Below are 27,803 nucleotides of genomic sequence, written 5' to 3' on the forward strand. Positions count from 1 at the left end.
TGCTTTCAATACAATTACCTCATGAGATCATCGCATGTCTGTAAGGGTTATCATTCCCATTTGACTGATGAGGAAACAGAGGGTCAGAGGGGCTGCTGACATTACACATCTATTTACGTGGTAGAACCCAGACTGCCCTCTTCCCCTTTGTGGATAAACATAAACACCATTATTAAATTTTTTTGTATACTTTATATAACATTTGGGATGGGGGGGTAAAAAGAATAAATGAACTTTGGAAGTATGATGGGATGGCAGAATGGAGGGTGGCCACATAGTCCATGTATCCAGCTTTTTGCCTCCTCTCAAAGGCTCGCTCTCCTCCCTAGCTGTCCCCTGGCTTAGCTTTCTGAAGGAAGACGCCACCTAGCCATGAGTCGGGAAGACAAGTTGGCAAGACTGTAATTGTGCAAATTTTCCCAAGTCAGATTTATGTCCATTGGGTTTTGCTTATTTATTCATTTCATGTACCATTTCACCCGAGCAGTCAAAATACCAAGATGCTTTTAAAGTGGCCCTTCTGCTCCCAGGTCCCTGCAGGAAGGAGCCCAGTACTGCTTCTCATCCTGAGGAATGTCCCATGAACACAGGCGCACACATGTGTATGTGCCAGCTGGGTGTGTGCCCAGCTGGCAGGCATTTGCCTTCCCACTGCAGGAGGAAGGTGGAGAAGGAAGGCCTGTCTGGGGTGGTGATGATGGAGAAAAGCCACTTCAGTCGAATTTTGACCTGGAGTAGCCAAGCCGAAGAGCCCAGGGCTGAAGGCTGGGCCAGGGTGGAAAATTATCATCTCTTCGGGGTGCCCTTGACTCAACCCAAGGGGTTCTGCCTCAGAGCGGGAAGAGCAAATGAACCAAATGAACGTGGCCGCCTGCAGACTTCATTTACATCTGAAAAGTGTCGTTCCCTCCCCCCGCGTAGCACCGCCAGCTCTCTTCCCTGGGTCACTCTGGCTCTCCGTGGGCTGCTCCTGGAGCGTAAAGGAACATGCACTTTCCAACTGCCGTCCTTCCCTGCTTGATCTTGATTCAGCCTCACCTGGTGGGAGCTGGGGGAGGTAGGCCCTTTTCCTTGGCGTGCGTGGAAGCGGCGACACCGCAGCCCCTGGAATCGCAGTGGAGGAGAGGGGAATCCCGGAGGCACCCCGGCTGGCGGGATGAGCAGGGCAGCGCCTCTGGCCTCGGCGCCCTCTCCAAGACAGCAGTGATTTAACCTTCCGCACCCCCCCCCCCCCGAGCCACCCCTCTCCCCTTCCCTTCCCGGGTCATTTAAGACAACTGGCTAGAATTCTTCTGTAGACCAGTTCCTGGAAGAAGCCCCTTAGAAAATTCCCAGTGGATTTAAGGGGTGGGAGAGGCATTTGAGTCGTGGGCTAGGCCAGTTCCCCAGGGCATTTTTAGGCTGGTCTAGGGGAGGAGCGTCGTCAATTCTGGCTGCCTTGTAGGTTAGGTAAGTAGGATCCGGCCGCACCTGGTGAAAACTCCAGTCCATCGCCTGGGTGCGTTCCTTTCAGTATTGGATGCCAAACACCTGCATGTTCACACCAGGGTGATGGTGAAATGCCTACCCAGGTGACACACGCAGCCTCAGGCATCTGTCAACTCAGGGAGATTCCAGAATACTGCCCAGGCCAGAGCTGGCCAAATCTCTGCTCTAGAGCTGTTCCCGGGTCCTCCTGGATTCAGGGCTTAGGGGCCCGGAACAGGGAGCAGGTCGCTGCCGCGGGGTGAGAGGAGATTCTCTCCCGTCTGGGTGCTCCCTCCCCCCACTCCCAGGACCCAGAGAGAGTCCCCGTCTCCACAGCTTCTCTGCCATCCAGGGTGGGTGGGGGTAGTGAGGAGCTGAGCATGGGGGGCTGCGGGACAGGGTCTCGGACTTCGCTGCTGGCGCCCCACAGGAGCTATGGGGTGATGCCCTTGTAAGCTGCCCTGCCTGCCTCTGGACCGATTGAAGTCCTCCTCCACCCTTAAGGAACACCACTTCCTAAAACAGTGTTCTGCCGGAGGCCCTGTGCTTACCGAAAAATAGGCAGGTTCTTCCCACAATGACTGGATAAAGTCTGAAATTGTTAAGCCCACGTGGCCTTGAGGGTCCACTCAAGAAACCAAAACCACCCCGGGTATTTCCACAGCGAGCACTCGATAAAGGGAATTGGTGAATGGGTGGTGGCAGAGGAATAAAGGGGCAAAGAGGGACTCCCGAGGCTCACAGATAAAATGCCAGAAGCGGCTTCACCCCGGGGACTGGGGGACAAAGGAAGAGGGTCTTGGCGGAGGGGACGCTGCCCAGCTGTTACAGGTACTTCCGAGGAGCGTTCCATGCAAAGGTGCTGGGAGCTGGCCACGGCCGCCGCTTAGGGGAAAGCAGTAGTGATAGAAACAGCCTTCTGACCTTGACCTACCTCCCAGCCTTCCCGGCTCCGTCTAGTACCCCCTCGTGGCAGAAACTAGCCGGGCGCTCGCTGACCGCGGACAAATGCGATGTGCAGAGTCGCCGCCCCACAGCAGAGGACGGAAAGCGGCTTGAAGCTGAGCGACAGCTGCTTCCTAACGGGCACAGCTGGCTTCCAAGGCCCCACACTCCTGGCTCCCTTCCCCTCAACCGGCCCTCAGCCCCCAGCTCCTGGCGGTGGTTGTGACGATGGCGGCCCGTTGTGTTTGCCTGCCTCGGGATCCTGGCCCCCTTGGCTACACTGTCTGCCCCCTCCGGGCCACCTGTCAAATCCTCCGGTTCCTTCGAGGCCTGGCTGAGCTGCTCCTTCCCCAGCACCCCGCCATCGCCTCCGTACGTGGTTTGCTGTTCAGTGTTCAGTGCAGACCGTCTTTGCATTCCACAAGTTTGCTTGGCGGACCCTCTTCTACCAGCTCCCGGCGGGCAGAGACTGACCGGGGCTTCCTCTGGGTACCGCATCTAGCCCAGGGCACCGCACAGAGGAGGCCCGGGACTTCGGGCCAGGGTGCGAATGCAGGCAGTTGCTTGCAAGCCAGAGGTGGGCAAAAGTGCCTTGCCCGGGGGCTTGTATTCAAAATGCGCCTGACTCCTTTAAGAGGAGGCGGGTTTGCTCCCTCCTGGCTCACCCCAGCCCTCCCCCACACCCCTCCCGCAGGGCAACTGAAACCTGATCTAATCCCTTTGCACATGGGTAATTTATTGGTCTATTGGGCTTTTCTCCCGTGGCAAATTGCATTGTCTTTATTCCCGGGTTCGGGCTCTGCCTTGGCTCACCGCGTTCTTAAGACTCCTTTCTCAGGAACTGCCCTCCACATCCCCTTTGCCCGTGCAGTTTTATTGGGCTTCTTTGTTATGCAAAGAGGGCAGTAATAATCAGGCTATTATTCGGAAAGATTGGGCTTGATTAACAGTTCAAACAAGGTCTCTGGAAACAGCTGAGGCTAGGGCTGCAGGAATATTTTCATCCTGCCTGGGTCGGTACCTCGGGTGCTCCCAGCTCCCTGCCCACCTCCTGTTTCCCAGGTTGCTATTTAAAGGAAAAGAATGGTCATGGGCCGGCTGTGTGGCTGCGATTCATATCTCTCTGCCACAACTTCAGTCTACCAGAAAGCTAGTCAGGAGCCCACCTCCCCAAAAGAGTGAAATATTATGTAGACACACTTGCATATATGGCGTCCTGGGGCAGGACCCTTCCCCAGCCCCTGGGCCAGGACCCTCCCCCAGCCCCTGGGCCCAAGCCCCAGAATGCATCGTCCCTTGGATACCGGGCAGGGTGCTGGGTGGGGGGCATCTGATCTCCTAAATGGTTTGAGTGTGAAGTGTGGAGGTCAGAGGACTTGAGAACGGCAGGCGGGGAAGGTGACGTGGGTGGCCTGGAGGAGCCTGAGCTTGACAGGCTTCCTTGCATGGCACAGACAGTGCAGTGGGGCCCAAAGGAGGAGCCCCTGGGGGGTGTGCTGGGTACAGTGCCGTGCTGTCTTCAGTATTTGAAGGGCAGTTGTATTTTAGCCTTTGTTCTAGGTCTTTCGAGGAAGCCCCGCAGAAAGTCCCCAGGAGAGGGCTCTGTGTCCACAGCTAGAGCCAGCTGCGTGGAGGGTCCAGCCCTGCCCTGGCAGAGTTCCTGGGGCAGCAGACACTCTACTCACTCTGGCGGGTGCAAGGGGGAGATTGCGTGCTGTGGGGGCCGGCTGGAGGTGGGAATCGGTGACGGCTGGCGTCCCGTGGCTCCCAGGTTCTCACGTTCCTGGCACGCCCTGAGTTTGGCCACAAAGTGACCCATAGGGCTCTTGATACAGCAGGTTGCTTAGAGAAGCAGTGAACCCCAGTCCGAAATTCCAGGAGTGAGGAGCAGATGGGTGGCATGGTTGCCGGGGTCACCCAGGCACCTAGGGCACATTCCTCAGCCAGCCCCCGTAGGCCTGGGAGCCCACTCAACCCTCCAAGGGTTGCTTGGGCACCGCCTCTTGAGCCAGGTCCTCAAGTGACTTAGAGTGGAGGAGATTCCTGTTGGTGAGTCTGGGCCATGCATCTGGATTCTACCGGAAAGTTCTAGGCCTCAAGAGGCCTGGGTCAAAACACACCATGCAACGGATATGATCCTGCACCTCAGTTCCTTCCTTCTATGGAGCATAAATTTCTGGGCAGACACTTTGGCAATTTTTCTAGGGTGTCCATGAGGTGGCGCTCCAGATAACAAGGGTTTGCCGAGGCCCTGACAACAGCCTTTTCCAAGGACATTTTCGGTGTAAGATAGAAATAGAAGCTACAGGGAGTTTCTTAACTTCCCAGGCCCTGAACATCGGTGACAGGAGAGCCAGCCGGGCGGTTTCCCATCTGTCGAAACTGAGCAAGGCAAGTCAGCTCCCACTGTGCTGCCCCCATCACAGCTGAAAGCCCAGGGGTGCTTGCTCTGAAAAGCTGGTTTGCTCTTCCTGCTTGCCCAAGTGCAGTGAAATCTGTTTCAAACTCTCAGGGTTTCTCTCCTTCCTTCCTTGGACACTCACGTTGGAAAAGTCCAAGGTTTACTGCCTGGAATTAAGGTCTTGTGGCTTTTGTGTGTGAGCTTAAGATGCGGCACATAAAAATCAGCCCCTCTGGGATCTCTTTGGCAGGTGACGCCGCAGCCAGGGGCTTTTCCTTCGGATGCTGGGCAAGGTTATATTCAGGTCCTTGACCTCTGGGGGCTGGCAGCTAGGGCTTTAGAGGGGTAGGTACAGGGGCAGGGGGACAGCATGGCAGTCGTGGACACTTCGGCACATCGCCCCCTGGGGACTGTCCGCCCTGGCATCTGCAAAGCCCCCCCTTGAGTCCCCTGGGAAACGATGGCCCCACGTATACCCACTTTAGGCAGACAGGGTCAAGATAGCCATGTTACCTCCAGCAGGGATGGCAACCTTTCAACACTGATCCCAACCCTGTCCACAGTCAGTGGCCTCTTGTCCCCTCACATCAGCTTCTCCAACATAAAATTTCCAATTTTAACCACTTTCATGTATACAGTTCAGTGCTATTCATTATATTCACAACATCGTGCTACCATCACCACCATCTATTACCAAAACTTTTTTCCATCTCTGCAAACAGATACCCTGTACCAATTAAGTATTGACTCCCCATCCCCTGCCCCTGCCTCCAGTAATCTATATTCTGATTTTTGAATATTTGAAGTATTCTGTATAAGTGATATATAATATTTGTCCTTTTGTGTCTGGCTTATTTCACTCAACACATCTCTAAGGTTTGTCCATGTTGTCGCATGTATCAGAATTTCATTCCTTTTTATGGCTGAATAAGAGTCCATTGTATGTTTTGGGGGAGTAAATCCCATTCCCCACAAAAAGCATGGTCAGGTCCCAACCCTTGGCCCTATGAACGTGGACCCATTGTAATTAGGGTTTCTTGAAGATGTTATTGCAGATAAGGTGTGGCCTAACTCAATCGAGTTGAGCTTTAATCCAGATTACTGGAGTCCTTTACAAACAGAGTGAAATTCAGACAAATCAAAAGACCCCATGGGGAGGTGCCAGGAACTGGAAGTTGAGAGAACAGAGAAGATGCATGTTGCCATGTGACAGAAAAGCCAGGGAACCCCAAAGATAGCTGGCCAGCCAGAGATACCGACCCTGGAAGGAAGCAAGCCTTCTGGCCTCTGAAACCGTGAGCCAATAAATTCCTGTCATTAAGCCAACCCACTGTGTGGCATTTGTTTTAGCAGCTGGGAACCTAAAACATGGGCATATACCCCATTTTGTCCATCTATTCGTGGAGGGACGCTCGGGTTGCTCCCCCCCTTTTGGCTGTTGTGAATAATGCTGCTTTGGACATCAGTGGACACATATCTGTTCAGGCTTCCTCTTAAATCTTAGGAAGATTTGAAAGGCTGACTAAAGTCCCCTAAGTGTGGGGGGCAACTGGAAGACCCTCTGGGTGGGCAGGAACTCAGGCCTGGGTCCGTCAGCAGCAGCCCCTGCACCTGGTGGGCTCGAGGCAGCACTTTCTGCAGGGAAGACTCAGAATCCACTTGGTGCCTCTTCACTGCCCTGACAGTGCCGGGTTTGCTGGGGCTGCACTCGGGAACCGATGGGGGAGCAGGCACCTTTTTTATGCCTTTGGGGGTTGCAGGAGCTGGGTCATTCTCAGCCGGTGTCCTGGAGTGCTAAAGTGTGGCCGAATGCACTTGGATAGACACGAAAACGGCCCCTAGGCCCACGTGTGGAGTCCCAGCTCTGCGGTTGTGTCATCCAGGATGACTCCAAGCTCTCAGGCCTCTGTTTTTGCATCTGTAAAAAGAAGATAAAAATTCCTGCCCGATTTACTGCCAGCAGTAGTGGTGAGGATCCTATGTCAAAGCAATGTGTAGCCTGCACAGGGCCCGGTGGGCGCCAGGTGTTCTTATTGTATTTCTTTTTTGGAGGGAAGGTTCGGTCCCCGTGCAGGGCCCCAGATCCACTTTCCGATGCTGTCGTGGGTGGACAGCCCTTTTCCATTAAGCCGCCGGAGGGCAGAACCCTCGTCCTTGTTCACCTGTGTGTCACTTGCAGCACTTGAGCTCGGCCTGGCATCCAGGCACCTGCGTACCTGGGCACCCTTCTTAATACCCTTAGGCCTCAGTTTCCCTGTCTGTTAAATGGGTATAATAAACAGTCACAGTCTGCCAAAAGGGTCACTCTAAGGAGACACAAGTAGAGTGTCAGGCACATAGTAAGGGCTCCATACACACTAGCTGTTTTTTCATTGTGAGCCTTCTAAATTGTTCTTTAAGAGATCAAAGTTAACAGCAAAAAACCGACTTTCACTGAGCTTTTTTTACCGCAGTCTCAGTGCTTTCCTTCGTCAACTTCTTTTGTCCTCTCAGCACCCCTGTGGGTAGGTACCTTCCATCTCATGCCACAGAGCCAGGAGAGGTTAGTGGACGTGCCCAGGGTCACACAGCTACGGGGTGGCAGAGTGCATGCTTCTGAGCACCCCCCACCGCTGCCTCCCAAAGTGAGGTCCAGCGCTTCAGCAAGACTCTCCACCTTGGCCCTGCCCAGTTTCGCAGAGTCCATCACCTGTTGCTGGTGGACATGGATCCACCATAGTCCTCTCTGGGTGGGGAAGTGAGAAGGGTCCTCATTTTTCTTCGTCTCACAGAACACAGGGTTCAGAGGAAGGAAGGAAGACCTGAACCTGAAAGGAGAGCCTCACAACTCAAGTGGGGTCTGGGGTCCACGGCCCAGCCGCATCCATATCCCGTGAGTCCCTGCTTGATAACGATACAGACTCTCAGCCCAGCCAGGCCTGCGGAATCAGAGCCTGTGTTTAATAACATCTCCCGCGATTCAGGTGCCCAGAGAGTCTCGGCAGGTCCCGTTGGTGTCCCCCGGGCATGTGCCCTTTTTGGGGGGCACCTCCTGGGGTTTTTATTATGCCCTTGGGACACTGTAGCTGAGATGGCTCCAAGCCCAGGTGTCAAGGCCATGGAGATCAGCCGCCCTGTCAGGTATAAGAACCTGAGTCACCCACTTCAGGGTGCCAGATGGGGTCCATGAGTGGGCAACTATGCATATGTGTGCAGGCAGCTCCTGCCCCATGCACCATCCCCGACCCCTGCCTCTGAGCCCCCTGCCCACCGGGTGAGCTCCACCCTGAGAAATGGCCAGGGGGAGGTCCATGGGCCTCGTAGCTGATGGGGAGCTCTCGGTGGGTGGGGGGGTCCCCAGAGAAGCTGAAGCTCACCCGAGGCCTCGTCCGTCTGTCCTCACCCCCAAGCAGCTGGTTCGTGAATGCACTTACAATGATCTAAGTGTCAGAGCTACCAAGGGCACGGCCCCCCCCGGGCTGGCCTCGGATCTGCCTTAAAGGGAGAGGGAAAAACAAGCATAATATGGGGACATTTTCAGGACTTGGGAGTTGTCCTGAATGACTTTGCAATAACAGATACAAGCCATTATATATCTTGCCATAACCTACAGAAGTGCGTGGGAGAGAGTGTAAACTATAATGTAAACCATAATCCATGCTTAGTGGCAATGCTCCAAAATGTGTTCCTCGATTGTAACAAATGAACCACACTAATGAGGGATGTCCTTAATGTGGGAAAATGTGGAAGGGGTTGGGAGTGGGGCATACAGGAATCCCTTATATTTTTTTAAGTGACATTTATGTAATCTAAGTATCTTTTTTTAAGTAATTTAAAAGTATATTAAATTTTAAAATCTGCCTTAAAGCGGCGAGGCCTCGGGCAAGCACGTGAGGTTCCCTGCCCTCGCTCCCGCCCCACACAGGAGGGTGCGGCTGCCGGCTGCCGCGCCACCACTGGGGGTTCCGTGAGGAGCTGTTGCCCCTGGTCACTGTTACCCTCTGCAGGAGGAGGCCGGGGCAGCCCCTGGTTGGCACAGGAGCCGCGTCCTGAAGGGACAGGCGGTGGCCCTGACTTCCTGGGGGCGTGTGCGGGCGGGAGGAGGACGCGAATCCGGGCACCTCTGGGGTTCTCCCGGCGGCCGGGCGTGTCTTGGCAGAGCCCAGGTGGCCGACGAGCACGAGGCCGGGGTCCCTTGCAGGTGATTTTCTCTGCTCCATGTTGCTCCGTAACTGAGACTGCCCAGTGGGCCACCGGCACACACTGCTCCCGGAAGGAGCGAGGCGGCCGGGACGGGCGTTTGTGCGGAAGCTGCGGCCCCAGCGCGGCTTGGTGCCGGTTCCTCCGCAGTGCTGTCGCGCACAGACCCCCACCCCGGGGCTGCCTCCCCGCTCCGGCTCCACTCCCCGCGGGTGGGCTGGGCCCTCGGGTGACGGGGCAAGCAGGGGGTCTCCACCGGCTCCCTACGACCACCACGTGGGCCCCTCACAGCTGCCGCTGCCTCGGGATCCCTTACCGTCTGTAAGTCAGCCCACTGCCTTTGCATGAAGTTAGTAAAAAAGAAAATGCGTAGCATTTCCATCTAAACCTTCTTTCTCTAACACATTTAAATAATTTCTCCAATTGAAAAAAAAAAGACCACTTCACCCACATGCCAGCCACCAGGCGCGTCCTTGTTTGCGTCCTTGTTTGCCAGCAGTGTCCCCGCCACCCGGTGCGTCCTTGTTTGCCAGCAGTGTCACAGCCCCGGGTCGAGTTTGAGAAAACGCAGATGTGGGGAAAGCCTGAATTTCAGGGCAAGGCGCGCTCAGGCCTGCTTCCTCCGTGTGCAGCTGGGTGACTTGAGCAGGTCCCCTCCCGCCGGGGCTTCCTCTGCCCCCCTGAGGAGGTGGACATGCTTCCCGGGGTCCTTGAGGTGCTGGACCCCCCAGCACGGGGAAGGCGCGGGGGCAGCTACTGCAGGCCATGTGTGCTCTCGTCCTCTTATCAGCGTGCCCTCAGGTACCACTGACGCTGGCTTTATATTTACCTCAATGTTAAACATAAAAAGCCGGCCTTAGAGAAGCAAGCTGATGTTTCCAAGGTGGCAGGCCAAATTGAGTGGCCCAGCCAGGAGGGCTGGATCAAGGGCCCCTTCCCCTCTGAGGTCCCTCAGCGCTGGGCTGTGCCTCCCGTGACCTGCCGGCCCCTGTGCTCCTGGAACCTGTGTAGAAACTCCCGCATCGTACCTGGCCACATGTGGCCGTGGCAGGCTGTGCGAAGAATCCAGAAGGGCAGGAGAGGGCAGGTTCCATGGGTCCAGGCGCCAGACCTGGGTGTGTTAAGCCATGGTTCTCATCATGGTCGTTTGTGGCTAATTCTCACTAAGATCCCAAAACTCATGAGTGACTTTTTTTTTTCTTCTAAGATTTATTTTACATTTATTTCCCTCGCCTCCCCCCCCCCCCCCATTGTCTGCTGCTCTCTGTGTCCATTTGCTGTATGTTCTTCTGTGTCCACTTGCATTCTTGTCAGCGGCACTGGGAATCTGTCATCTCTTTGTTGCATCATCTTGCTGCATCAGCTCTCCATGTGTGCAGTGCCACTCCTGGGCAGGCTGTGCTTTTTTTGCATGGGGTGCCTCTCCTTGTGCGTGGGGCTCCCCTACACTGGGGACACCCCTGCATGGCACTCCTTGCATGACACACCTTGTGCATATCAGCACTGCGCGTGGTCCAGCTCATCACATGGGACAGGAGGTCCTGGATTTGAACCCTGGACCTCCCATGTGGATGGTGGATGCTCTATCAGGTGAGCCAAATCCACTTCCCATAAGTGACTTTAGAACAAAACAAAAAAAACCATAGGGCAGATCCGAGGTAACCATTCTCTGTTGCTTCTGCACTTTACTTCCCTACTTTACTGTTATTTTAATGACTATATTGGTACTGGTCGCAGAGGGCCTATTCCAGCCACCTCCTCTGTGAAGCAGATCCTTTAGGTCACCGTAGCTCCATCCCTCTTTAACCTGCTCAGGAAAGCAAGTGCAGAAGCAACAGAGAATGGTAACTTCAGATCTGCCCTATGGTTTTGTTTTGTTTTAAAGTCGCTTATGGGAAGTAGATTTGGCTCACCTGATAGAGCACCCGCCTACCATATGGAGAGTCCGGGGTTTGATACCCAGGGCCTCCTTGACCCGCATGGTAAGCTGGCCCACACGCAGTGGTGACACACACAAGGAGTGCCATGCCACGCAGGGGTGTCCCCCACGTAGGGGTGCCCCATGCACAAGGAGAGCCACCCCATGTGAGAAAAGCGCAAGCCTGCCCAGGAGTGACACCACACCCACGGAGAGCTGACACAGCAAGATGACACAACAAAAAAGAGACACAGTTTCCTGGTGCTGCCTGACAATGCAAGCAGATGGAGAAGAACACATGGACAAGAGAGCAGACGACGGGGGTAGGGGAAGGGGAAAGAAATAAAAATAAATCTTAAATAATAATAAAGTGAATATGATGCAATGATCGTACTAACCAACATTCACCGGGCCTATGTTGTACTCCAGGTGTCCTAAGTCCTTCAAATACGATAAACAGTTTTAGCCCTCAACAACCTTCTGTGGTTGGAGCTATTGTCATCCCGTTTTCCAGATGACCGTACCAAGGGCACAGAGACTGAGCCATTTCCGCAGGTTCACGCACCGGCCGAACTAGGGACGCGTTCTTAATAATTGTGGGGCTTAACTCCCCTGCCAGATTTCTCTTGGCTTTGCCAAAATCACTGGGGGTGGCCAGGAAAGGATAAGCAGATGCCAGGGGCCCAGGTGGCCTGGCAGCTCCCTGTGCCCAGCTGCTCCAGAAACCCCAGGGCTCCTCTTCCGTGCAGCTTGCCAGCTGTGGGAGGGGCCTTTGTGCAAATCAGAGGAAGGCACCTGGCCACTACCAGGTTCTTAACCAAGGGTCCTTGAACTTAAATTGAGATCCAAAAAAAACACATTCTCGTGGGGACGAGTGGTGCGGGTCTGATGTATTTATTAAATAACACAATACAATGTGGACTTAGTAAGGGGTCCATGGTTTTCACCTGCCTCGCAGAGGGGTCCATAGAACAAACAGGTGAAGAGCCCCTGCCCTAGAAGCTCACCAGCACCTGCGTGAACACTGAGATGCAGACGTGTAGTTGCCGGCAGAGGAGAGGCCGCCTGGTGCAGCCCTGGGGCCCCCGGACCCTGCCCTGACGGCCTGTCCCTTCCTTTCTCCGCAGCCACCTCCCCGTGCAAGATCCTCAAGTGTAACTCCGAGTTCTGGAGCGCCACGGCAGGCGGCCACTACCTGGCCTCCGACGACGCCCCCGAGTTCTGCACGGCCCTGCGCGCCTACGCGCACTGCACGCGGCGCACTGCCCGCACCTGCCGGGGCGACCTGGCCTACCACTCGGCCGTCCATGGCATAGAAGACCTCATGGGCCAGCACAACTGCTCCAAGGATGGCCCCACCTCGCAGCCGCGCCTGCGCACGCTCCCGCCGGCGGGGGACAGCCAGGAGCGCTCCGACAGCCCGGAGACCTGCCACTACGAGAAGAGCTTCCACCGGCACGCGGCCACCCCCAACTACACGCACTGCGGCCTCTTCGGGGACCCGCACCTCCGGACGTTCACGGACCGCTTCCAGACCTGCAAGGTGCAGGGCGCCTGGCCGCTCATCGACAACAGTTACCTGAACGTGCAGGTCACCAACACGCCGGTGCGGCCCGGCTCGGCTGCCACCGCCACCAGTAAGGTAAAGGCGGGGTGGGGCCACACCACTGGGCCTTGTTGTCACAGGGGCCCCCAGACACGGGCTGCAGCTCCCACGGTCTTATTGCTCAGGAAATGGGTAGATTAGTGAGAAGGGCATGTTGCAGAGAGTCTGCATCATGCGCAAGCTCTGCAGCTGGCCTGGCTGGACACAGCCCACGAGAGGATTGTGAGATCAGTGTTCTGGTACCAGAAACCAGCGTATACGCAGGTATTGTTTTATCTTGGCAGGATAGACAAGGAGAGCAATGATAGGAAAGCGGGTAGGAACGCATTGTGCGTAGGAAGGGGGCATGTGGTTTTAGGGAGCTTTAGTTTCTGCTAATTGTGTCAAAACCAGCAGTTCTCACTGTGGCTTTTGTGGCTGATCATCACCAAGGTCTCAAAGCTCATGAGTGACTTAAAAAAATAAAAACATGAATTAGGGCAGATCCAAGGTTTCGGGTGTTTGTATACTGGGTCCAGTTGTAGAGCAGATTTCTAGAGTAATAGGGAAAAAAGTTTAGAAACGCTCGCCTAGGGCACCAGTTTTCAAGCTTTGGATACATTTCTTGTCTTGCCCCCATACTAAATCTTGGTAGAACTCGAGCGTTAAAAACCAAGAGGCATTTCCAAGATAGGTATGTTTCTGAGGTTGCCCTCAAGGAGCCTGCTATCTAGTTAAGCAAATGCTATGTGTGAATGCGACGCTGCACATTTCAAAAGCGGGAAGATTTTAGAATGGAGTGATTCTGGGTCCTACTCCAGACCAGTTGAAAACCAGATTTCTGGATAGGGGTGTGAGGTCAGGTTTGTGTTACTTTTTTTTTTTTTTAAGATTTATTTTTTATTTATTTCTCTCCCCTTATCCCCCCCAGTTGTCTGATCTCTGTGTCCATTTGCTGTGTGTTCTTCTGTGACCCCTTCCATCCTTATTAGCGGCACCAGGAATCTGTGTCTCTTTTTGTTGCATCATCTTGCTGCGTCAGCTCTCCATGTGTGCAGTACCACTCCTGGGTGGGCTGCACTTTTTTTGCACAGGGCGGCTCTCCTTACGGGGCGTGCTCCTTGCGCATGGAGCTCCCCTACGCGGGGGACACCCCTGCGTGGCACAGCACTCCTTGCACACATCAGCACGGCGCATGGGCCAGCTCCACACGGGTCAAGGAGGCCCGGGGTTTGAACCACTGACCTCCCATGTGGTAGGCGGACGCCCTATCCATTGGGCCAAGTCCGTTTCCTGGGTTACTTTTTAAAGCCCCCAGCAGTGGCCACCAGGCAGGGATCGGACCCTGGGTCCAGTCGGAGCTCAAGGCTGCAGGAGACCTTTTATCTCTTTGCCTGAGATGCTGCAGCCCAAAGCAGAGGAGGGACTGGGGGGAGAGGGAACGGAGCGAGCCCAGCAGGGCCTCTTCCCTGAGCATGCCCAGGACTCCGCCGCGGCTCCTATTCTCCTCCCGGGGGCAGCCATGAGTCCCCGAGAGGCGAAGACCTGCCCCGGGTGCAGTCGGCCAGGAACGCTGAGCCAGCACTCGAGCTGGAGCCTGGCATGTTCTTCTCACATTCCGTTTAGTTCTGGAACCCCACAAGCTCCTGCGAGCCTTTCTCCGACCCGAGGCGGCTTCGGCCTCTGGGCGGCAGGACCCAATCCCCGCTCCCAGGGCCACGGCAGGAGACAGCCACGGTGGGTCCCAGGACCCGGGGAGGGGGCCCTCCCTGCCCGCCCACTTTCCCTCCCCTCCCCACTTCCGGAAAGGGTCTCCCACGACCTCATATTAAGACTCAGCCAGAGTCCAGGCGATGGGGACAGAGCCGTCCTTCCCGGGGCGCCCCCAGCCCTGCCCCCAAGAGCCCACTGGCCCTTCTGGGTGGGCAGAGGGGCAGCACGGACCACCCACAGCTCCAGCGGCAGTGGGTGGTTTTCCTAGGACAAGCGCCTTGGAAGGCGGACGCCGCGGAGCGCCAGCCTGGCTCACAAGGGTATTTCTGTTTCCTCCTGTCCCTCTGCACAGCAGGGGACAACTGGGAGGTGAGCTGGCAGCCAGGAACACCCGTGATCCCTGGCCGCGTGCGTCTGCCCCGTGGCCCATGTGCATCCTCAGGAGGGTCTCCTTCCTAGGGCGTCCAGATTGCGAGGAAACGAGCAGGGGTTTTGCCCCGTGGACGCCCTTCAGGGTTGTACAGAGTTGCTGTCCGTCCTGCCACCTCCCAGCCCTCGGCAGGCTGAGGGGGGCCCCAGCCTCCTTCCCTGCAGCACTTTCATCTACCCACTGCCTCGAGCCAAGGTAAATGAACCCAGGGAGCCAGAGGCTTCTAAATCCAGCGCAGGCTGCGGGAGGTGTCCGGGCCTCCCTGCGCTGTCCTGAGCGCTCCTGAGTGCTGGCGGGGACAGGGGACATCTGGGGAGGTGGACCCCTGGTAGCCTGCCCCTCCTCTCCCAGGGAGTGTGAGCACCGAGGGTGAGGGCGACAGCCCAGCCCGGGACCCAGGAGGGCGTGTGGTTCGCTGGCCCGGCTGCCGCCCCGTGGTGCCGGGCCTGGGGTCACAGGGCGGACGGAGCGAGAGCCTCTTGGCTCTTCCAGCAGTCGGGGCCTGCAGGCTGGGGCAAGGTGCCGGGCTTAGAACACCCGACGGCCACCCCAGTTCCCCTCTGACCCCCACCAGAGCCTCGAGCCCGGTGATGGCATCAAAATCCAGGTGAATTATTATTCACTCGTTCTCAAATTCTTGTCGTTCATTCATTTACTTGACTGGCATTTTTGGGAGACGGTGACAGCAGACTCACCCTCCAAGCAAGGCCGGGAGAACCTCCCTTCCCGCCCTGGCGCGGGGGCTGCCAGAAGGGGGTACGTGGCCGAGCTTGACCTGCCCGGTCCCTCCCCGCTCTGACTGTGCCCCGCCTTTGCTCTTTGGGGGCTGTAAGCTTGTTCCCACTGACTAGGAGCAGGCGGGGGCCTGCCTGAAGCCAGCCGGTACGGGGTCAGTGTCTTAGCAGACCCAGGCTCAGGACTGCCCCCAGACTCAGGCCCCGGGGTGGGGTAAGGACCAGCGGAGGCTGGTTTCCAGCGGCGTCGGCCTGGCCTGCGCCTGTAGGCCTGTCACTCAGCTGCGTCCGTCCATTCACTCACGGATTCAGCAGCCCTTCACGGGCACTAGCTGGGGACCCCTCTGTGCGAGGTGTCCCCCCAACCCTTCCGGCAGCTCCCGGGCTCATGGTCTGCTCTGGAGCAGCAGACTGTGGGCTGGGGGTCCTGGCCCTGCCCAGAGCACTGGGGAGAGCCTCCTGGAAGTCCTTCCACGGAGCTCACCTGCAGGACAGTGGGAGAGGCAGGAGGGGGCAAGCAGAGCGTGAGGGAACAGCCAGGGCCTCCGGGGAAGCAAGGATGTGGGAACCCCTTGGGAGGGCACGGGAGGCCAAGGGGCTTTCACCCCCGAGGTGACAGAGCCCTGTGGCTTTTGTCACCACATGGAGCCTTGTGGGCCTGAGACCCCTCCGCTCACTTGCTCACTGAACTCACTCCTCTTCCTCCTCCCCCCCCAGCGGCCCTGGCCGCCTCTGGGGTTCAGTGACTAGAGGCTGCCTGGCTCCTCAGGGCAGGTCCAGCCCCCGCCTGCCCCTCACCCTGGAGCTTCGCCTTCTCGTGAGGACGCTCCCTGTGGGGAGGCCGGGCCCCAGCCCCTGGGCATCCCCCTCCCTCCGCCCCTCCCGTGGGCATCGCCCAGGCTGACATCGGCCAAGCCTCCCATGCTCCACGGGGCCGGAGGAAGGGGGAGAGGCGCCCCGTGTCGCCACCTGTCGTGGGCCCAGCCCCCTGTCCCAGCTGCGCCGCAGGGGGTGGGGTGGGGCTAGCACCCCACTTGCCAGATGAGGAGACTGAGACTCGGGGGAGAGAACCCCGTCCCCCTCCCCCATCCTGCCTCGAGTGTCAGTCGTCCGCCCCGTCTGTGACTCCCCCGGAGCGGCGCGGCGCCGAGCACAGGCAGCTGGGCTCTCTGTCCCTGTGCAGCCCGGCCCCCAGGACGGGACTTGGCACGACCCCGGTGCTGTCAGCCGTCGCTGGTGGAGCCCAGCTCTGCGTCGAGCCGGCACCGCGGGGCACCGTGGGCAGCCGGCGCAAGCCCGCCGGGACAGGGGCCGCAGAGGTGGGCGCGGCCGCCGTGCCTGTGGACGTGTTGGCAGCGAGCCGTCCCGGCTTTCGACAGGCCCCCTTCGTGCCGAGGCTTGTGGTTGATTCCCTGGCACGGGTGCCAAGAAAAGTCAAGCAACCTGTCAGCCTTCCAGAAGCCTGTCTCCAGGAGCCATGGCGGTTAGCACCGAAACCAGCCTTTCCTGTTCTCGGGAGGCTGATGGGGCCGGGAGGGCCGGGGCCCCTCCCCAGTGTCTGTGTGGCCCTGAACACCAGGGCAGGGACACCAGAGTCCCTCATCCCGCCCCCCCCCCCCCCCGTGCCAGGACCACCCATTGCCCAGACCACCCTGACTCAGCCCACCTCCCAGTCTGCATGTCGAAGAGCCGCTGGGTGGAGGGAGGGGAAAAGATGAGGCTGAAACATAGGAGGTCGCCTTTTTTATTGGTTAGGAACAGCAGAATGGCGGCGATTCCGTGCAGCTCGAGCCTTGGGCTTCCAGGCAGGATCTGCCAACGGGAAGGGCGCTGGGACCGCGTCTGTGCAGGACGGGCGGGAGGCGAGGAAGTCAGAGACAGGGCCTGGCTCTCAGCCTGGGCCCCCGATTTACTGCTCCATGGGGCCCCCCACCTTCAGCGTCGGAGAACCAGCCCCTCCTCACCTCGAGGAGGCGGGTCCCATTGAAATCAGAAGACAGGGACCCCCAGGCCGCGCCGGCTCTTCCCTCCCCACAGCAGGCTCAGAGCCCAGGGCCCAGGAGCCCACGGAAACGGTTTCATTTAAAATTGGAAGGAAAAACAGTAAGACTCCAAGGTGGATTGTGTTGGTCTTTAGATCTGTGCGGTTGTAAAATACAATTTTTCCTATTTTCTATGGAGGACGGGGCCCGCGAAGGCGGAAATGCCCAGAGCCCGCGTAGTGCAGGCCTGCCCCTCGCCCGGCCCGCCCCCCTCGCTGCCCGCCCCCCTCGTTGCCCGCCCCCCTCACTGCCCGCCCCCCTCACTGCCCGCCCCCCTCGCTGCCTGCCTCCCTCGCTGCCTGCCTCGCTAACGGGCGAGGAGCAGGGTTTCCTGGGAAGCCCTGGCTCGGGCTCTTTCCTGCTTTCCCTGCCGTGCTGAAGGCCCCAGGCCCCTCGAGCCCTGGGCCCCCTCTGGCCATCCCTAAGCTTTACCCCGGTATGGGGTCCCACAGAGCCACGACCCCTGTGGCTTGCTCGAGCGAGGACTTTCTGCAGCCCCCCTTCCCCCTTTCGCAAGCCCCCAGCCTCTCCTCCAGCACCCGCTGCTGAGGCCACTCCTCGCCTGGCCGCACCCTCAGCTTCAGAGACCCTGGAGGAGGGGAGCTCTTCTGGCAGTGCCCCCCTCCACCCCGGAGGTGCAGTCAGGTGCCCTCCCGCATCTGCGTCCAGGCTGCCCTGCCTGCGCGGCTCCAGCCAGAGCCCAGCGCCTCCCCCGGCTCCCTCTGCCTGCCCTGCCCCCATCAGAGCTATTTTTTGTCTCCTCTGAGCTCTAGCACCTCTGAAGCATGCCCTGGCCACACACCCCACTGTTTTGCCAGGAAGTCCCTGGCGCTTCCCAGTGCCGCCTCGTACCCGCCCTGGGGCCAGCCCAGGCCACCGCGCCCCTCCCCTGAGCACCCAGGAAAGAGCTCAGCCAGACTGTCGAAGTCCTCGCATCCCCTTCCACTCCCGGAACTCAGCAGCTCACCTCGGAGGCGAGCTTTGGCTTGCAGAGGCCTTGGGGTGAGATGGGAGGGGTCCAAGGCCTGAGAAGGGTGGCTGGGCCTGTGCACAGCAGTGCAGGGGGTGGGGATAGGTGCTTAGCAGGGGGCGCCCATAAGGCCTGGGTGCCGCACCCCACCCCAGCTTCAGGCTGGGACTCTCAGTTCTAGCTGCCCTGGGACAGTGGGGCAGTGGCCTGAGAGGAACCCAGAGCTATCAGTGGCAGAACAACTGATACCAGAGCAGGGAGGCGGGGGGCCATTGCTTCGCTCCCGGTTTCACTCCTGTCTCCAGCCCATACACTGTTCCTAGTCAGGGTTATGGAAGAAAGAGCAGCCAGGATGGCAAGGGGCCATGCCTGTGCCCTGTCCCCAAGCCGCTTGCCTCTCCTGGCAGGCATCCCAGCCCAGTGGCCTTGCGCCGAAAGAGCCCAGGGGCTGGCAGCAAGGCACTTGTCCCAGCTCTGCCTCTTGCTGCCTGTGTGACCTTGGGCCAGTCACTTGGCCTCTGAGCCCGTGCTTCCTCGTCCCTCGTCGGGAATAGCGGGCCTGAGGTCGCCCATACTTGGAATGCCACGTCGAGGCTAGAGGCCATAAGTGCAGCACCTGGCACAGCAGGTGCGGCGAGGACCCCACTTCTGTGGTTCCCATGAGGGCAGTTACAGGGCTGCACAGCCATCTGCTGCTCCCCCAGACGCTCAGACCAGCACCCTCTCTCTCTCCTCCTGCTCCTCCCCCCTCCAAGGCATGGGCTGGTGAATTTTTTCTCCCGGCAGGGGGCAGCTCTGGTGTAAGGGCCCGAGCTCCCCCCTCCCTGCCTGGTACACGGGCCTGGGCTGCCCCCTCCCCGCCTGGTACAAGGGCCCGGGCTGCCCCCTCCCCGCCTGGTACAAGGGCCCGGGCTCCCACCTCCCCACCTACAGGGACATTGCCCTTCCTTCTCTGAGCATGAGTCTCCTTCAACCCACCCTCTTTCCGGAATTGCCCTGCAGGTCCCACCGGTGGCATGCAAGAGGATTTGCAGTAGTCAGTGGGCCCGTTTTTGGTAGCCGCTCTAGCACATTACCAACAACCAGAGGGTTTAAGACCAGAGAAGTGTATTCTCTGGTTGTTCTGGAGGCCAAAAGTCCAAAATGAACCTCCAGGGCCCACGTCAGGTGCCAGCCCGGTTCCTTCTGGGGAGGGCTTCCTGGGACACTCTGTCCCTGGCACCTTCCAGCTACTGTTCCCTTGGCTGGTGGCTCATCACTCCACCTCCATCATCACATCACCTTCTCCTCTTATGCAGATTTCCCTCTTCCTCCCTCTTGTAAGGACCCTGGTGATGGCATTTGGGGCCCACCCAGATAATCCAGGGCCGTCTCCCCATCTCAGAGCCTTTAACTTGATCGCCTCTGCAAAGACCCTTTGCCCTGTAAAGGTCCTGCAGCCCCAGGTTCCAGGGATCAGGCCCTGATCCCTGTGGGAGCCATCCCTGAGCCCACCCGGTGGACTGGTGATCTTAAAAAGCTAGCCTCTGCTTTTGTTTTTGAGGTCCACCTTTCCATAGTGCATGAGGCTGGTTTCCTATTTAGAGCAGCGCTGTAGGTATTGTTTAAGTGAAAAAGGCAATTGATTTAAAGAATAACATTGAGTTCACTGCGCCGCAGGTGGAACGGACGAGGACCGAAATCTGTCTCCGTCCAGAGTATACGAGGGCTTGGGCTGGGCCCCCGTCCCCACGGGAGGAGGGCTGCAGCGTCCGCGGATCCGCTAACGCCCTCTCCTCTGCCCCCTTCCTGGCAGCTTACCATCATCTTCAAGAACTTCCAGGAGTGCGTGGACCAGAAGGTGTACCAGGCCGAGATGGACGAGCTCCCGGCCGCCTTCGCTGACGGCTCCAAGAACGGCGGGGACAAGCACGGGGCCAGCAGCCTCAAGATCACCGAGAAGGTGCCGGGCCAGCACGTGGAGATCCAGGCCAGGTACATCGGCACCACCATCGTGGTGCGCCAGGTGGGCCGCTACCTGACCTTCGCGGTCCGCATGCCGGAGGAGGTGGTCAACGCCGTGGAGGACCGAGACAGCCAGGGCCTCTACCTCTGCCTGCACGGGTGCCCCGTCAACCAGCAGATCGACTTCCGGGCCTTCCGCGCGGCGGCCGGCCCCGCGCCCGCGGTCCCCGAGGCCTTCCCGTACGAGACGGCAGCGGCCAAGTGCAAGGAGAAGCTGCCCGTGGAGGACCTGTACTACCAGGCCTGCGTGTTCGACCTGCTCACCACGGGAGACGTGAACTTCACGCTGGCCGCCTACTACGCCCTGGAGGACGTCAAGACCCTGCACTCCGACAAAGACAAGCTGCACCTGTACGAAAGGACGCGGGAGCTGCCCGGGCGGGCGGCCGCCGCCGCGGGCCCATCCCCGGCGCCCCGGGCCCTCCTGGGCGCCGCCCTCCTCCTGCTCGCCCTGCTCCCTGAGCTCGCGTAGGCGCTCGCCGTCTGGGACAGGGAGGTGACCGTCTGTCTGGCCCGGCCCCTGGGGGCTCTGAGGTCCCCGCGGCCCTGCCGTCCCCGCCGAGCTGGGGGGACAGGCAAGCGGCCGGCCCGCGGGACGGTTACCTCAGAGCCGCCCGCTGGCCAGGGTTTGGGGGCACGGGACAGTCCCCGCCCCCTCGGCAGTACCCGTGACAAGGTGTGGTGACTGGCGGCCGTGGTGTTCGTGAAGGTAGAGTTGTGTGAGAGGGAGAGCAGCTCCCCTCCGACCCCCCCCCCCACAAGTGTGAATGTGCAAATTAGAGGCCCTCGGACTGAGGGTCCCCTCGCCCACCCCTAGAGAGACAGAGACACTGGGACCTGTCCAAGCCCAGCCCCTCTTTCCCGCCCCCTGCTGCCCCCTTGAAATGCACTGAAACAGGCCAGGCTGGCTGCTGCAAGCTGACGCGGGGGCGCCCTCTGCCCGCCACACGCACACACTCACTCTTACACAAGCACACTCACGCACCAAGTCGGAGGAAGTGCCCCCGCTGAGCCGCCGCCCCGGCGGGGAGGGCTGGGGGCCCCTGAGCAGGGCTGAGGCATCAGGGATGCCCCGACCCCCAGCAGGGCCTCCCTCACCCCCTGTCCCCTCTGAGGCTTGGAACACCCCTCGGCACTGTTGGCAAATCCCCGTGATTGGTGGGCCCAAAGGCCGTGCCCCCCACCGCCCCCGGCCAAGGGGGCTCCACCCCGTCCAGCCTGGCTGCCGTGGCCCAGGTCCAAGCCCCTGTTACCAGGCTCCTGCCCAGAGCCTTCAGCCAAGCCCCTGGTCAGCTGCCCTCTGGCCCTTCCCGGGCACTCCCCTGTAGGAAGCCAAGCCCTTGGTTCTAAATGTTTCTAGGAGCCGAGACCCGCTGCCCCTCCGCTCCTTCCTCTCCAGCAGGGGAGCCGCGGGGAGTGGGCAGGAGACCCCCTGGGCGGGGCGGCTGGCCTGCCCTGACCCCCTGCTTTCTCCCCGCCCTGAGCACTAGGCCGTAGGGTGCAGCCTCACCTTCTGCCCCATCACCCACTCCTGGATCCTGGGGAGGAGCAGGGTTGAGAAGGCCTCTGGGCTCGGCACATCCCTGGCGGGACCTCCTCCCTCCCTCTCATGGAAGGCAGCCCCTTCCCCTGAGTCCTGTGGCCGCCCAGCTGAGGCCAGATTTGCCACCCGGAGCCGGTCAAGGAGCCCCCAAAGAGGCTGGCACTGCCGCTGCTCCAGTCCTGGGGACCAGCACAGGGATGGGCTCTGCCCTCAAAGGCGATTTTCCCCGAAGCCCTGCACTGTATCCCCGGGCACCCATCTGCGCTACCCCCCCCCCCAGGGACCTCCCATACACTGGCCCAGGAGGCTGCGGACCTTGCGTCTCCCCATTTCCCCTGGAGGTCCCGCGCCCTCCGCCAAAACTGTGTGGGTGGGCGGGAGGGGCGCTGGGCCGCACCCTTCCTGCTGGTTGTTAGACTGCCCCTGTGTTGGAAGTGAAAAGTGAAGCACTTTATTTTGGTTGTGTTTGATCGCGTTCTGCTTGGCAGTGGGGGACCCCTCACTGTGTCCTGTGTCCCTGACCTGCGTGGAATGTCACCGCATGTACATACTGTAAATTATTTATTAATGGCTAAATGCAAGTAAAGTTTGAGTTTTTGTTTTGTTATTTCTTTTGGAACAACGTCTTTTGCGTTTATTGTCTCCACCGGCTTTGGGGCCCTGGCGGTAGAGGGCTGACTGGTGGGGGGTGTCTCCCCAGTTTGTGTGTGCCACACGGGGGGCAGCATACAAGGGTCTGGGTGTCTGCGGGCGCTGTGCGGGTGTGTGGGGGGCGTGGTGATGGAACTGGCCAGCCCTCTGCTTCTCTACGTTTCCTCTTGATAACCTGTGTGGGGCTGGTGGGCCGAGCCTCCTCTCCTTGCTCTGTAAAAGTGGGAGCTCAGTCACGGAGCGCCAAGGCCACATGTCGAGGGACATCAAGTGACCTCCGGGACGAGGCTGGGTGGGCCAGCCCAAGAGCCATGGTCACTCCATCTCAGCCTCAGCTGTCAGTCCAGGAGCCCCCACGTGAGACTGTCACTGCCGTGCTCTCCAAGCGGGCCAGTGGGAAAGGACCATGGCTTGGTCAGGACCCGGTTCACTGCTGGGTGCGATCACATTTCATACTGAAAAACTATCCAGTGAGTCGGGAACGAATTCACCCCATTTGACAGATGAAGAAACAGACTCAGCTTAATTGACTTGCCTGTGGTTTCTTAGCAAGAGTAGAGCCAAGATGTGTACCAGGTCTGTTTTGCCCCAAGGACCCTGCCCTTAGCACTGAACCTGGAGGCAGAAGAGCAGTGCTGTGGGCAAGCTCTACCTCGAGGCCTCTACCTTCTAGCTGTGTGGCCTGGGGCAAGTCACTTAACTGCTCTGAGTGGTTCATTCTCACCTCTAAAATGGAGAGCGTCTGTCCTGTGGGATCCTTTGAAGGTTCAGTGTGTTAATGCCCTTAGAGCAGGGCCTGGCACAGTCCGTGTCCAGTGTTAGTGCTGTCGTGATTATTATCCCAAAGCAAGAGGCGTTTGAGTGAGGTGGCAAGCAAGGAGAGGAGAGAGGGGGCTGCAGACCTTGGAGCTCTGGCAGGAGGTGAATTGAAGGGCTAGCAAGGGGAGGGATCCCAAGAGCAAGCATTTACACCAGTCTCAGCAGGACAGGAAAGGCAAGACTAGAAGGGGACGAGTTCAGCGAACTTCATTCAGCTTCTCAGAACAAGGCAGTCTAGGGAGTCGGCGCAAGGAACCGGACTGGAGGGACAAGCGGGCTGGAGGGACAAACGGAGGCTGGAGGGACAAATGGGCTGGAGGGACAAATGGGGGCTGGAGGGACAAATGGGGACTGGAGGGACAAACGGGCTGGAGAGGACAAACGGGCTGGAGAGGACAAACAGGCTGGAGGGGACAAATGGGGACTGGAGGGGACAAAAAGGCTGGAAGGAACAAACGGGGGCTGGAGGGACAAACTGGGGCTGGAGAGGACAAACGGGCTGGAGAGGACAAACGGCTGGAGGGACAAATGGGGGCTGGAGGGACAAATGGGGCCTGGAGAGGACAAACGAGCTGGAGGGACAAATGGGGGCTGGAGGGGACAAACAGGCTGGAGGGGACAAATGGGGACTGGAGGGGACAAAAAGGCTGGAAGGAACAAACGGGGGCTGGAGGGACAAATGGGGCCTGGAGGGACAAACAGGCTGGAGCCTACCCGCGCATCGTGCCCAGTTGCCCAAGCCGTCAGTACTGACACAACTTTCCTCCTCAGTAGTAACCAGGATGAAATAAAGTGGGAACACGGGAGGCACGGCCGAGGCAGCAGTGCCATTGGCATGCGGCCAGCACGGAAGAAAAGATTATTGAGAAGCCAGGGCCCACTGGAGGGAAAAATGTCTCTGGTTCACCATCAGATGAAAACACTACAGGCACTTGGCAGCAAATACTCTTGGTTTGGAATTTTTTCAGGACCATACATTTAACCAGCTGGAATTCTTTTCCAAGTGCCATACTACTAGTTGCCCTCATGAACATGGAAATTTGCATTTCATCCTGAATGTGGAAGACAGCGACTGGGGCAAAATGATTCCCGAGAAGCGTCTTCATCTTGCACCATGGACTGAGTTTGGAGCAGGCTTTTCCCTGCCAACTTCATTCGGGCCAGTTAGCAGGGAGGTAAATGCGTTCCCAGATGGCGATGCGGGCACAGTGCCCACTGCTCCATCCCGACTCACTTGCTGAGGTGTGATGAGAACCCTTGGAGCAGTTCTTGTTTGGCAAACCAGAATTTGTATGGATGGAAGAGGACAGGAAAGAAAGAACTATCAAAACGAATGCCATTTATAGTGAAGGGGCATATTCTGGGATGAACATGATATCCAGAAAACTTTAGCAGAGACCAGTTTGAGCCAGGCAGGAGCAGCCCGTTCATCAGAGCGGGGCCAGAGGACAGTTTGGGGCAGAGAACGGCCTGGGGCTGGGAAGCGGGCAGACTTGGCCTCCACGCGGGCTCTGCCCATCACTAGCTGTGTGGTCTCCCTTGGATTTTCTGAGCCTTAGATGCCTTATTTGTAAAATGGAATTATGAGTACCTACCTCCCAAGGTCATTATGGAAATTCAATGAGCTAATGCTCATAAATTGCCTCACATACCAGCCCTGGCACAGTATAGGGAGGCTGCCAAAAATGACTGTCCCCTCCTTATGCAATTGTACATATTCATTTATTCATTCAATATATATTAAATGATCGGTTCTGTGTGCCAGGCATTGTGCAGGGGGAGTACAGCAGTGAACAGACTTCCATGCATTCTGGCATCCGACTCTGGTGAAGAAAACGATGCTAAAAACTTAGAAAAGAGAAAATTAGAAGAGGGAACTGGGGCGTGTGCAGCTCTCCACAGCTCCTGGATGCAGCCACGAGGCAGTGGGGACTCTGCGCCCCGGAGCTGGAAGGATTTAGATCCAGCTCCTGGGCTTGGCCCCTGCTAGCTGTGTGACCTGGAGTATTTCTTCACATGCAAAATGAAGGTGGTGGTTCTTCCTGCAGGGTGACTGAGAAACAGATAGGAGAAATGACAGGAGAGACTGAAAAGGAAGTGCGGAGCAAGCCTTGCACTTCCTGAGAAGGGCCAACTCCATCCCCTTCCCTGGCCACATCCCAGCAGGTCACACTGAGTGGGGTCGTCCAAGGTCATCCATTCATTCCTTGAGCAAACCTCAGCGGGCAGCAGCTACATCCTCCTCACTGGCAGCAGCTCGAAGTTTTCTGCCTCTAACACACCCCCAGGCCTACAGATGCGAACTAGAGAAGGGCCCACCCTCTAGCCTCAGGGATCTGTCTCTCCCACCAATAAAATAGTAGATTAGTCAGCCAAAGCAGTGCTGATGCAAAATACCAGAAACCCATTGACATTTTTTTTAAGATTTATTTTTTATTTATTTCTCTCCGCACCCTGCACCCCACCCAGTTTTCTGCTCTCTGTGTCCATTCGCTGTGTGTTCTTCTGTGTCCGCTTCTATTCTTGTCAGCAGCACCGGAAATCTGTGTCTCTTTTTTTGTTGCATCATCTTGCCGCATCAGCTCTCCATGTGTGCGGCGCCATTCTGGGCAGCCTGCACTTCCTTTCGCGCTGTGCAGCTCTCCTTATGGGGCTCACTCCTTGCACGTGGGGCTCCCCTATGCGGGGGACACCCTGCATAGCAAGGCACTCCTTGCACGCATCAGCACTGCACATGGGCCAGCTCCACACGGGTCAAGGAGGCCCTGGGTTTGAACCGTGGACCTCCCATGTGGTAGGCGGATGCCCTAACCACTGGGCCAAGTCCACTTCCCCCCATTGACTTTTATAAAGGGTATTTATTGTGGTAGAAGCTTACAGTTACCAGGCCATAAAGCGTAAGTTACTTCTCTCACCAAAGTCTGTTGCTGCATGTTGGAGCAAGATGGCTGCCGACCTCTGCGAGGGTTCAGCCTCCCACTTCCCCTTAAGGCTCCGTGGTCCCAGCTTCTTCCAATATCAGTTGTAGCCCATCAGGCTGGCTAGGCTTTGTCTCTCACCCCAGAGCTCAATTCTCTCCAGGCTCAGGCTTGCCTCGCTACACAAGGTCAGCTGAGGACTATCAAGCAAACCACTCATCTCTCTTCCCAGGACTGTGAAGCTCTGAGCTGTGGAACGTCTCTCTTCCTCTGTGTTCTTCCCTGTGTGTCTACCTCCCAGACTCCAGTTCAAAAATTCCACCCTCCCCTCTCTGCAGTGTAGTTTTTCTGTGAGTCCTACTGATGTGGCCTGATCAAAGTTTTAATTATTATTTAATCAAATAAAAGTGAAACCTCTGAATCTAATATAATCTAATATGCCTAGAGGAAAAGACCAGTTCACAAACATAATCCAATATCTATTTTTTTCTGTATTTTTTCTTTATTTAAATATTACATTAAAAAAATATGAGGTCCCCGTATACCCCCCACCCCCCCTCACCCCACTCCTCCCATATCATCAACCCCACAACTGCAGCACACTCATTGCACTTGGCAAACACTCCCTGGAGTACTGCCACACCACATGGATAACAGTCCACATTGTAGTTCACACTCTCCCCCAGTGCACCGAGTGGGTTATGGCAGGATATATAATGTCCAGCATCTGTCCCTACAACATCATTCAGGACAATTCCAAGTCCTGAAAATGCCCCCACATCACATCTCTTCTTCCCTCTCCCTGCCCCCAGCAACTACCGTGGCCGCTTTCTCCACATCAATGCTACAATTTCTTCCATTACTAGTCACAATAATTCTATGGTAGAATACCAGTAAGTCCACTCTAATCCATATTTTATTCCTCCATCCTGTGGACCCTGGGATGGCAATGTCCACTCCACCTCTATATCAAGAGAGGGCTTAGATTCCACATGGATGACAGATGCAATTCTCCTGCTTACAGTTGTAGGCACTCTCAGTTCCCTGGTGTGGTGGCTGACCATCTTCACCTTCTTGTTAGCTGGCCTGGGTAAGTCCAATGAACCAGGGGGTAAGAGTTGCAAGACTGCTGAGGCTCAGGGCCCAGCTGGCACATGGACAGTCCAGAGATTCAAGTCTCCTGAGTATACACCAACCCTCGCGCCAACCACAGTAAAATTGACAAAAGAGGCATGTGTAGAAAGGTCACCTCTGAGTCCAACTCCATCATACACAGGAACAGAAATTTCAGAGTAGGACCAACTGACATGGCACTGAATTCCAGAGCCATTTGCCATGACCATAGAACACGTGGGTCTCCATAGCCCTCAGGACAACTAGTACCTGGGACTGTATCTAGTTTGGCTGTCTGTGGGGTCTTGCTGAGGCATGCATAAGCATAACCACTCTGATGGCCTCCTGACTCTTTTTTGAAGACTCTTAGC

General features: G+C 57.7%; 1 protein-coding gene across 1 annotated transcript in view; it reads left to right on the top strand.

The window, feature by feature from the left end:
* The window catches only part of RGMA (repulsive guidance molecule BMP co-receptor a), a 44,487-nt gene extending 21,949 nt beyond the window's left edge, over positions 1-22,538 (top strand). The window contains exons 3-4 of the mRNA XM_058294645.2: positions 12,038-12,552; positions 20,180-22,538. Of these exons, the coding sequence (XP_058150628.1) occupies positions 12,038-12,552; positions 20,180-20,860 (1,196 nt within the window). The 3' untranslated portion in view covers positions 20,861-22,538. The remainder of the gene's footprint in view (positions 1-12,037; positions 12,553-20,179) is intronic.
* The last annotated feature ends 5,265 nt before the right edge of the window (positions 22,539-27,803 follow it).

The sequence above is a fragment of the Dasypus novemcinctus genome, chromosome 3 (assembly GCF_030445035.2).
Source record: "Dasypus novemcinctus isolate mDasNov1 chromosome 3, mDasNov1.1.hap2, whole genome shotgun sequence".
Lineage (NCBI taxonomy): Eukaryota > Metazoa > Chordata > Mammalia > Cingulata > Dasypodidae > Dasypus > Dasypus novemcinctus.